General features: G+C 27.2%; 1 protein-coding gene across 2 annotated transcripts; it reads right to left on the reverse strand.

The window, feature by feature from the left end:
* Positions 1-5,438: 5,438 nt before the first annotated feature.
* LOC114192425 (heavy metal-associated isoprenylated plant protein 39-like) lies at positions 5,439-6,303 on the reverse strand. 2 transcript variants are annotated; one of them, XM_028082141.2, is made up of 3 exons: positions 6,193-6,303; positions 6,006-6,081; positions 5,439-5,937 (listed from the first exon to the last, which is right to left on the reverse strand). In XM_028082141.2, exons 1-3 carry the CDS (start codon positions 6,196-6,198, stop codon positions 5,639-5,641), a joined length of 381 nt encoding a protein of 126 aa, XP_027937942.1. In that variant the 5' UTR covers positions 6,199-6,303; the 3' UTR covers positions 5,439-5,638. The 2 variants fall into 2 exon arrangements, with proteins under 2 accessions (XP_027937942.1, XP_027937943.1); XM_028082142.2 differs by having other exon boundaries at positions 6,183-6,278.
* Positions 6,304-12,688: the final 6,385 nt, after the last annotated feature.

Genomic DNA, 12,688 nt, shown 5'->3' on the forward strand with positions numbered 1-12,688 from the left:
TCAAACTTTATCAAAAAATAAAATTATGAAAGTATCTTAGTCCTGTTGGTTTATACCATCTCTACAGGGTTTACTTAGTCAAGTTAAGCAGCGTATGTTACTTTTCACAAAGTCTTTTATTGGCAAAACACAAAAAGAGGATAAATGATGTTGGAAATCAATTTTGGTCCCACTAGGCTCGGCCCAAGAGAAAGAAAGCAAAAGCAGCAGTTCCTTCCTGCCACTTGGCCCACTTCACTGGCCTTTTTCTTTTTCTTTTTGGACATTTGTCGTGTGATATTGAAGGTGCCAAGACAGACACGGATAACATGAATCCCTTTGAGTTGCGAAGATTATGGAATGAAATTACTGACCCCAACAAAAGTAGACACTTAATTTCCTGGTCTCATGTATTAAAATATTTACACAGAAAATTCTTAAATAATAATTAATTTTAATAATAAAAAAAATATTAATTATTATAGTGTAAATTTATATATTAATTTATAAAATAAAATATTATTGGTTAAAAAAAATAGTCACTATAATAAATAAAAAAATTATAATTGGTCGTTAAATTGATCGTAAATTAATTAAAGACTAATTTTAAAACTAATTTTTTCGGTAGTCAAAACTTTGATAATTAATATTTAGTGACCAATTTCTAACTTAATTCTTCTGGTAGTCAAAATCTTTGTAGCTAAATTTTATAAATTAATTATAATTTTTTTTATTCATAATATTGACTATTTTAATAACCAATAATTTTTTATTTTATAGATTGGTATCTAAATTAATCATTATGATGACTAACATTTTTCTTGATATTAAAATTGATTATTAATGGAGTACTTTCTTTAATCACTCTACCCTTCACATCACATGATTGTGTAAGAACAAGTAAATAAAATTGTTAGTGGAGATTTAATTTCTCACCGAATTCAATTTCCATATTATGAGATTCACATTGGTTGTTTTTTTCTTTCATATCAAAGTTAATGGTCATTGTTGTTGTTGGTGATTAAAGAGTTTTGAATTGTTTGGTATCATTTATTCGTGTGTAAAGTAAGAATAGTGCAAAAAGAAAAACAAATCCACACTATCTTGCGATATGTAGAAATCGAACTCTTGTAGTTTGCATTGAGATTATGTTGGCAAAGTATGTTTTGATGTATGCATCTATTGATGTTGGCTTCTCTCCCCATAGTTCATTATATTAGTATGATCAAAATATAAAATATGAATCAATCTTTAAAATAATCTCAATCTGTTTTGCATTTAAAAATTGGTTCTTCTATCTTTTGGAACATAATAATCATCTTTTGGAACATAATAATCAGTTATGGCGAGTTTATAATCTATTATCTCAAACTAGACCAAACCTAAACTTATGACATCATTCATTATAAACAATAAATTATTGATTATGTCAATAAATCTAAATGGTTGATTTTATATTATTTAACTATGAACAATTAATAATTGATTACAAATAATAAATAATCGATTATAAAAACTGAATAATGGATATGTCAAGTTTTGTTTTTAAAAAAAAAACCCTAACAATTTTTAAAATAATATTATATTTGGTAACTACAAAACTTGTTTTAAATAATTTATGATTTGTGTGTGATTATTTTTTTTTGATGGACCTCAGAATTTAAGATGTACGAATACTATACATGTATCGGATACGACATGTATTTGATAAGTTGATATGTTTATTTTAAAAATAATAAGATACGATACGTGATATATGTATATTGAAAAATGTATGATAATTCTTAAAAATATCATAAATATATGATTATTCTTATGTAAATTCAAATTAAAATCATATGTATTAAATGTCATCAACATAAAAATTTAAAAATTATTGTCATCATAAAGTACTACTATTTTATATATTAGACACTCCATTGATAAATATCATTAGAGTATCCAATATGGATATATATCAGACATGAATACATGATTCAAACTAAAGTATCGATGCATCATAACAATATTAATTAAAAGGGTTTCTCAATATCTCACTCATGTTAACATTTTTTTGTGAGTGGTTGGGTTAAAAGTCAATTACAAGCATAATTTATGATTCAAATTGTTAAATTGTTGTTGCTAAATTTTAAATCAAACTAAAATCCAAAGATCATAAATATTTCCACTCAAATAAGTATCAAACCATTTTACGGTCAATAATTTGAGAAAGAAATTCGCTAGATTGAGACATTGGAAAAAAATATGTTAGATATGGAAATGAGCAAAGTATAACATGTTTTTGTATTTTTTAAGAAATGAAAATTTAAACTTAATTCAACTTACAACATCAACACGATAAAGTAATTAAGATTTCCATCTTATTTATATAGTTTGTCTCATCTATCATAATGAAGAATTATAGTTATACTTTTTAAATTATTTTTGAAATATTTGGTAGGAAAGGGAAACCTATAATGAATCAGTGGAGCATGAGAAGTTCATGTGTCACTGATGCTCTCATAGATCACAACCACTTAATTAATAAAAGTATTAATCTGTGTGTTGGTTTCTTTAATTCACTTCTTCTATTTTGTTTGACCAGTGTTACATCATTTATCCTTTCTCTTAGCTGTTTCTCCATCTTCCCTATTTAATATATCTTGGCAGCCCTAATAGTTTATTAAGCAAATCGAAACCAGATTATGTGGCCTTCAACATCTCATTATACCAGCTTAATTAACATTAATGAGAATCTTTTTCAATTGGAGCATTTAAACAAATCATGCATTAACCTAGACAGATCCAATTAATCTGACCCTTGTCTTCTATTGATTATTGAAGGAGAGTCAACTAAGTAGTAAGAAAAGATGATACTGATGGAGACTTCTGGTGAATCAGCAATCTAAAAACTATCAAAATAAACTAAGATCTCTCTTTGTCCTCGTATTCAGTTTGCTTTCACATCTACTAAATAAAAATACTCATTCTTTATATACATGCATGTGATCTTCCTTTTATCACTGCCTACTCATCAAGGTGCCCGTATTGACCAACTATGTCACACAACTTGCATTTAGTTATGCAAAATTCATTACACTCTAAATTGAGTTATTGATTTTAGGTTAAAATACCTTTTTTGTTTCAATTTTCGTCAAGTTTTTTCAAATAAGTCATAATTTTGGTTTTGTGTTCAAATAGGTCCTAATTTTCGTCAATTTTGTTCAATTGGGTCATTTTTTGCTAACACCGTTTAAATCATTAACGGCCATGAACAATGACTCCTTTCGTGGTTTTTTTGAATTTTTTTATTTTTTATTTTTAAATTTTTTTAAATGTACACGTGTCAACCCAGTAGCGTGTCACATGTCATTTTGTGGTTTTTTTTGAATTTTAATTTTTTAAATTTTTTTTAATTTTTTTTCAAATGTCCACATGTCAACCCAGTAGCGTGTCACATGTCAAAGTCAATGTTCTATATTCAATTTAGTCCCTATATTTGTTATTTTTGTTCAATTTAGTCCCAATTTTTGTTAACATTAACCAATTTGGTTCCTCTCCAAATTGAAACCAAATTTAATTTTTATATTAAAATTCACATATTTTAATTAAATATTTTTATATAATATATTAAAATTCACATCATTATAACTTTGATATAAAAATTAAATTTGATTACATCTTCGATAGGGACCAAATTGGTTAATGTTAACAAAAATTAGAACTAAATTGAACAAAAATAACAAATATAGGGACCAAATTGAATATAGAACATTGACTTTGACACGTGGCACACTACTGGATTAATACGTGGACATTTAAAAATTCAAAAAAAAAAAAAATTCAAAAAAATCACGAAGTGACACGTGACACGCTACTGGGTTGACATGTGTATATTTAAAAAAAAATAAAAAAACTTTAAAAAAATAAAAATAAAAAATAAAAAAATTCAAAAAAATCACGAAGTGACACGTTCATGGCCGTTGATGATTTAAACAGTGTTAGCAAACAAATGACCTAATTGAACAAAATTGACGAAAATTAGGGCCTATTTGAACACAACCAAAATTAGGATTTATTTAAAAATTTTTACAAAAATATGGAAAAAAAAGTATTTTAACCTAGATTTTAATTTACATGTTCAAAATTTTATATCTGACTATAAATAAAACAAATGTATAATATATAATTATATACAAATTTTACTTTACTGATTTTGTATAAAGTTGAGTTAAAGTTGAAGTTGATTTATTATACAGACATGTTATAATTAAGAGATGTTAATCACCTCATTTATTCAAGTAAAACAATTTAAAGAAATATATCACTGATAATTTTTCTTCTATCCAACTTAACAAAGATAAATATGTTTCATTGTGAAATCAAAACAAACATAAAAACCTTATTTTATAAATTATTTGTTAAAATTGTATCAGATACATCAAAATCTATTTTAACCAGATTTATTATTTATTAGACTTATGATTATGATGCAACGTTATTGACGTGGAATATCCAACATTAGAAAGTATAAGATTCCATTATGAAATCAGTGTGTTTTGTATTTTATTTTAAAGAAACTTGAGATAAAATAATTCAACTATTGGAAGTGGAATATTCAGAGGAAGGAGACCATGTTCGTCTTTGTACGTCAAGGTGCTTCCATGCTCTTAATGAAGCTTAATTAATTATGATCTATCTGTTACAGTCAGAAATGAAATTTAAGATACTCATTTGATACATAAATTAAGAAAATAATGATTATTTTTATATAAATGCAAACATAACAGCATTCGGAGAAAACACCTTTCTTTTCCTAGTTATCTTTTATTCTAAAATATATTATTTTCTGTAAACACTATTAATTCAAATAAATCGACAAAAAAAAAAATGAATCCAACTCTTAAAAGTAGACATAATTCTATTGATCAATTTCCCCTCGATTAATTAACGATATAGAAATTAATAAGTTTTTAAGATGATCGATAAGATTGTGAGATTAATTAATAAACTTTTTTAATTGGTCAACTTTTTTTATAGAGAAAGGATAGAGACACAGCTGTTAGTGAAGGTCCAAATCATTTTGAATATAACTTGTCATATGATTAAAATTACGAGTAATGATAAATTTTATCTGCATTTTTGGGAGAATTTGAGTGAAAGAGAGGTAGAGTACAATTCGACATAAATGTTAAACACTTTTTTTTTAATTTTAAAATATATGAATCTAACTCCACTGAGACTTATGAATTTTGTATGCTCATTTATAACAATATATATTAAAAATTTCACAAATTTGTATAGTTTTTTTTTTTTTTTTACTTTTAATAATATATTAAAATTGTCTACATTTATTATTTAGTTAAATGCTGATAAGTTATTCATGTATACTACTTGAAGTACGTTATCATGAGTTTAGATTTATAATTATTCGATTACTTTATTATTGTTTTTCAGTTAAACAAAATTTAACATAAACATAATAAAAAAGTATTTATGGTATAACAATTAATAAGAATTACACCATCATAACTGGATCTCTTCTTGTCTAAGAAATTATTAACAGCAAAATAAGAGGGAGAAATGGAAGCTGATATTCAAATGCAGGACTACAAACAACCATGCATGTACTTTTGTACACTTATTTTCTGTGGAGTTCCCATGATGTTCTGAAATGAACTTAGGAAATTACACAGGCATTTGGATTCTCTTCCACATAACTGGTGTAATGATAATGATTATGGTAGGTTTCGTAGGTCTTCAAAATATCAGCAATATTCTGAGTTTGATCTTTATTCTTGTTCTCTGCCTCCTTCTTCTCCACTTTTTTATTCTCCTTTTTCTCTACCTTCTCGGGTCCATAAGAGAGTATCTCCGTGTAACACAGCTTCCTCAGCTTCTCCACTACAACCACAGCGTCCATGTCTCCAATTAAGGTTAATTTCTTCTCCTTCATCTCCATTGACACTGATTCAACTCCTGCAATAATTCTTTTATGAGTACTTAGAAGTAAAGACATTACAAAAGATTGAAACTGAGATTCGTACCTGAAATTTTGGAGACTGCCTTCATGGCTTTTTTCTTAGTTTTCTCATCCGGCAGTTCCACCTGTAGCACAACTTTCTGCGATGGAGTGAAAAACAGAATGAAAATATTATGAAACGAGATCTCGTAGTATGAATCTCAAAGAGTAATAAGATGAAGATAAAGAATGAAAATATTACAAATTCTCACATTCATTGACGCAGCGTTGAAGGTTGCTAAGGAAATGCAAACAAGAGTGTTGATGTGAAAGAGCTAAGAGAGAGATGGCTTTGTTTGAAGTGGAGCACTGGTTGAACATATTTAAAGAAAAAATCAACACAAAGAAAGGGAAGTCAACTATGTATATGGTTATTCTCAGTAATAATTTCACCATTTACGATGCCTCGTTATGAGTTACGTCACTTTTTAATTGAAGAGTAGTAAAATATTAATTCACTATTAGTTGAAACTATTTTTTAAATTCACATTAAAGTAGAAAAAGGTACATATACATATACATACATACATATATATATATATATATATATATATATATATATATTATGTGTGTAAGAAAACTTTTCCAGCCTTAAACTGCCATTGAATGAGTTAGATGAATGAAATTTTGTTTGCTTTAGTTTCAGTAAAAGTTACATGATTTGTTATGGCATAAAATTTTAAAATAATTTTGTGATAAAAAAATTGATGGAGCAAAAACTTTGTTTTTAAATTAAAGTTATTTCTTTTATTATAAGAATATGTTTATGTGATGATTGTTTTGTTATGACCACTCGTCAACGTATTTATATTTTTCTTATTGAATAAAATTAATTGAAAATTACAAATCATTACAGGAATTTATTAAATATTGATCGGGACTCATAAAATTTAGTAATTTTTAATAGGTTTCACCTTATAACAAAAATTATATTAATTTTTTTTAATATTAATAAAAGTGTAAATGAGCTTAAATGAAATATTCACTTATGAAAAAAAAATAAAATTAATTTAAGTTTCTTTACGTAACGTTACATCAAATTTAAAAACTATTAAATAAAACATCACATAAATTATAAATTTTAATAGAGGAGCGATAAGAAAAGTTAAATAAAATAACTATTACAATCATTCAAATATACATGAAATAGTTTGTTAAAAGTATAATAAAAGAAAAGAAAGAGTCATTCAAAAGGATTCTAAGAGAAGGGGATTAGCTAAAACATCTAATTTAAACAGCAACATCTCCCTCCACCTGATCATAGTCAACAGGCATCTTCTCATCTGCTCACACCAATTTTTGATGATCATTGCAAAAGAAAATACAAATTAGGAAAACAAAAACACAAAGAGAGAGTAAGGTAGTGAAAATAAAATGAGCAAATAATAATCAAGTCACTTTAAATGCAATCAACATGTATTTACCAGACATATAAAAGGCACACTAACTCAATTATTCAGATACATACAATGAAATCCAACTACACACAAGGTTAATCCATGATCATCTAAGGTCATTGTCTTGCCTTAGACTAAGATCTCATGTTACTCTCATCACATGAACCATTATACTTGATGTGAACCTGAATGATCATTAGAGTGTTAGGATGTAACCTTACTTGAATTCATAAATCATTACATACACTACATTACCACCAAAGAAATTTCTCCATAAAATTCTCACATCTTTTACATGTTATCTTAGAATAACTCAACTCATATCTTATGTAAAACACATTAAGTCAAGTCTCAAAAATACCACATCATTCCTGCATTTCATAATAATATTTTTAAAGTTAACTCAATCAATCATAGATTAAAAACAAGGAATAAAAATTTTGCAGCATTCGTGCTTGAGTTAGAAATTCTCGCTTGAGTAACAGGAGCTCTCGCTTAAACTAAAAAGTATCGCTTAAGCTACAAATTATTGCTTAAGCTAAAATTCGAACACAGGACAAAGTGAAATTTTAGCTATTTTCACTTAAGTTAGATTTATCTCGCTTAAGTTAGAAGACTCTCGCTTAAGCAAAAAATCTTCCCTTAAGCTAAAGCAACAAAATTTCACCTATTTTCAGAATGAAAAAAAAAAACACAAAAACCACAACAATTCAATACACTTATCAAATTCAACATATCAATACACAATTAATGACCAAGATAAGCAATTCATTTCAAAATTTCAACAAAACCTAGCTTCTCTTATCTCAAACCTCAAACATATACTAAACTTGATAAGAAGAAACCCCCAAGGAAATATGAGTACCAAAATCTCAATTCAACCTAAGAAACTAAAACACAAGAATACAAAGAGAGAAAAATGAGGCTTTGATAATTATCTAAACAGAAGTAAAAACCACAAAACAGGAAAGGAGACGGAGGTTGAATTTTTAACTTACACGGAAGAAGGAAACGTTTAATTAGATTTGAAGAGGACTCCATAGTGATCTCAATTCCAAACTCTATTTCAAGAAAGGATGAAAATCATAAGGAAAAGAGAATGAATCAAGGTTGAACTGATATTGAGAGGAGAGCATTTGTTGAGAGAGTCTCCAGGAAGACAATATTCTATTTCTTTTTACACTTGAAAGACTAGTTTGGTTTCTTTTAATGAAACTGGTTAATAAAAAGGAAAAAGTGTTTTACATTTCATCTCATTTATAATATTTTTTATTTTTACTAAAAGTTTTCTTAATCTTTTTAACTCTATCAATTTAGTACATAATATTTTAATACTATATATAATGTATAAATAGACATATGTATTAAACATGTGCTAATATGTAAAATTTAAAATTGACTTATTTAAATAATAAAATATAGTATCATGTTTGAGTTTGTTCTCCATTAAACAGATGAACTTATCGTCGAACCAACCATTAACAAATAATTCAACTATATATTACTTTCGCGTTTTTTTTTTGTAATATAATTTTATTATTTTTCTTTCCAGGATTTTTTCTTTTACTTTTTTCTGTTTATTCCCATCTATCCAGATAATTTATCATTCTACTTTATTTTATTTACTCATAATTAATAATTTAGTCTATATATTTAGATGTTAAATTAGCGTTAACAGGATATAAGGACGCGAAGCGTACATTCAGTGAAAAACAATTCAAAGATAAGAAAGTTTATTTGGTGATTTATTAGAATCTTTGTTTAATATATAGAGTACAATGTTCCATCATATAAAAGAAAATGTAAAATATAATAAAACATAATATTTGATAATAATAATAATAAAAGAGAATCAAATATATGATATTTCTATCAATAAAACATGTTAGAAATGGGTTTAAACCTAACTCAACTTCACAAACTCAACTTGTAAAGTAAGGTTTGTACCTTATATATATATATATATATATATATATATATATATATATATATATATATATATATTATGAAATTGTCTTATCTCAAGTCGATGTGAGACTTTTAACACACCCCCTCACGCCGAGGTATATATATCTCGTGCGTGAGACTAGAAACGGGTGGTCCGTTAGCGGCTCGATAGCGGGTGGAACAAAATGTTCAAGAAACCTAGCTAGGATAGTTTTTTTTTAAAACAATACTCTGATACCATGTTAGTATGTATAAGCCATGAGTGAAAGAAAGAATGATGCGTACAAAAACGCGTACATAATGCACAAGAAGTGTTTGATGAAAAACAACTAAAAAAGAGTTTACTTAGTGATTTATTAAAACCTTTGTTCACCCGGCTCGACTCACCACGGGTTGATCATTTAGTGAGCCAACTCAATCCGACCCACTTATTAGCAAGCCAAAAAAATTCTAACCCGACACGGCTCACCACAGGTTGGTGGGTTAAGCGGGTTGGCTCATGGGTTGACTTAATTAAAAAAATACAAATTTTTAAATTTTTTTTTAGTCAAAACTAAATTCTAATTAAAATTAAAATCTAAATACAAACCAAAATCACAAAAATATAAATTATATATGTGTTGGTTAAAAAAAATAACCTAACATGACCCAAATATAAAGCCCAACTTAACAAAAAACACTGGTGTGACACTTTATTTGCTGGTTGGTAAGCCAACCCGACTCACCACGGGTTCAATCCGGGTGAGCCGGGTAAAAAAAACAACCTGTATTAAAATTTGTAAAAAAAATTTTAACCCAATCCGAATCTGTGGTAATCCGGATTAGCTCGCGGGTTCTAATTCATTTTAACAGCTCTAAAGATATAGAGTATAATGTCTCATCGTATAAAAAAAATTTAATAAAACAAAATATTTGATAATAATAAAAGAAAATTAAATATATAATATCTCTATCTATATAAATAAATAAAAAATATATAATATCTTTGTCGTATATAAGTCCAGTTATCAAAACCTACGCATTTTATCTTGTAATCTCTTTTAAAAAAAATTCTCCCTCTACGTTTCTTCACGCCATTAAATATTCATTTGCACCATTTTCAAAAAATCAAACACCAAAGGATAACTCTATTTATAAATAACAAAAACAAAATTTCCACCTAAACATAATAAAACAAAATGATAACTTTTAAAGTCTCAATTTTACTTTTTAAATTACACTCCGTAATAACTGAAAATATTATGTTTAACCATCAAATCATAGTAAATGTGTTTTTTTTTTTCAATTCGAACCCCTAAAATATTAGTCCTAATTTTAAAAATATGAAAGGAAGGATTAAAAAAAAAAACTGATAGAAGGCTCGAATAATTTAACAAGTGGCTCAAAAAATGGTATAAATCGAAAAGCTTGACACTTAGGCGTTAATTAAACAATTTTTATAAAAATAATTGGTGGGTTGACGATTCTTTTACATTGGTTTTGTCTGAAAAACTTTAAGTTTAAAATAATTTACCGAAATTGACACACGCTTTGATTAGATAATTTTTCCGAAAAATGGATGGATTGACAAATCTTTTTACATTAATTATATTTAGAAATATTAATTTAAAATAATTTAATACTTACATTTTTATAGACCAAATAAATTGATGTAATACAGATTCAAGAAGTATAACTTATTCGATGCCTTTTATTGTTATTTAAATTGTACATAATTTAATACTGAGAATTAAAATCATGTCATTACAATCTAAGGGTAAAATTGATAAAAACAAAAATACATTGCATAAACTTTGTGATTGATGTAATAGTTGGAATAAGTTGCATAAAATTGATCTCTCAGGAAAAAAAAAAAATTCACCACACATTTAATATGATGCAAATTGATTTTCTTTCTTTTTTTCTCTCAAGATTCTTATTTGATACATTTCTTATATACATAGATTAACAACAAAAACAGAGGGAGATAGAAAAGCTGATATGTTCTGTAATAATAATATGGATGAGGAAGACATCTTTTTCAATTTGAAAATGAAGTTGTGATGAAGATGAGTTTCAGCACCAATGATATAGTAGATGAAGACAAGTCAACGCAAATCCTTAGTTAATAATACCTTGACCATGACCACTTAGAAGTAGGGATGACAATTAGGGCCCGGTTCGCAGGAAAAAAATGCAGAGCGGGCCAGGGTAGTGAGCCCGCGGGCCCGGCTTGTATAGGTCCGCAACCCGCACGGGCTAGTCCCCGGCTCGCAAGCCCGCATAAAATTAAAAAAAAAACTTGTACTTGTGTATATTAATTACTTCTTTTATGGACTCTTGCATTAACGTTTCAAATTCTTGTATAACTGGAGAAGACAAGTATTATGTAATTTTTGACGTGCTAAAATTTAAAGAATACATTGTGTATGTCATAGTATGAATATGATGAAAATGTTGAATTATCAATTTATCATCTAATTTCCCAAAGTTTTTACTTAATTTTGTGAACTTCTTAAAGTTTCCCAATTTTTAAACATTGAAAGTTTTATCATAAAAAAAATTACAAAATAAAAAAAAAAAAAAACGGGCCGGTCCGCGGACCTGCGGGCCAACGTATATGCGGGACGGGCCAAAGTATGCGACCCGCATAAAATGTGCGGGGCGCCCGCGGTATGTGAGCCTTCGCATTGCCACTCCTGCTTAGAAGACTACGATTAAACCTTTGTGTGATAATAAACAACTCTAAAAATTTATCTACATTTTTATTCATGTTAATTATCTATTTTACTTGTTAGTTTATTTTTTATATAGTTATTTAACTTAATTTCCTGACCTCAAATATTTATTATGTAAATAAAAATAGAGGACTAGTTAGATATTGAAATATCGGTACATTAATCCAAGTTGTTTTGAAAGTATGCAGGGATAAAAGTGGAATTTGAAGAATAAAAAAAAATCAAGAAATTAAAATGAGGTGGAAGTAAGACCGTTGGATTGAATAAACTTGGTCAATGAATACAAATCAATTGAACCAATTATGACTGATGAATCTAGATTGTCATTAAAAAAAAATCTGCTCTGTAGCTTTTAATCTGTTGAGAAAATATTGCATGAGAGAAAATTACATTTTTAGGATTAGTTCAACATATCTTAATATGTTTAGTAAATAGGTTATCTACTGGTGTCCGATTTTAATTAAACACAAATAACACTTGTCATAAACTTACAAATTAATTTTGGATGGATTGATAGTTAATGCCTTTTACAACACAACATTAAAGGTTGCTGAAAAAAAAATCAAAACTATTTAAGATAATACACTTAAAATATCATTTTAAAAAAATCATTAAATAATAATTAAATATAAAGATTAAGCTAAGTT

This window comes from Vigna unguiculata, chromosome 7 (genome assembly GCF_037176805.1).
Source record: "Vigna unguiculata cultivar grain cowpea cultivar isolate G323 ecotype 2 chromosome 7, ASM3717680v1, whole genome shotgun sequence".
Taxonomy (NCBI): Eukaryota; Viridiplantae; Streptophyta; class Magnoliopsida; order Fabales; family Fabaceae; genus Vigna; species Vigna unguiculata.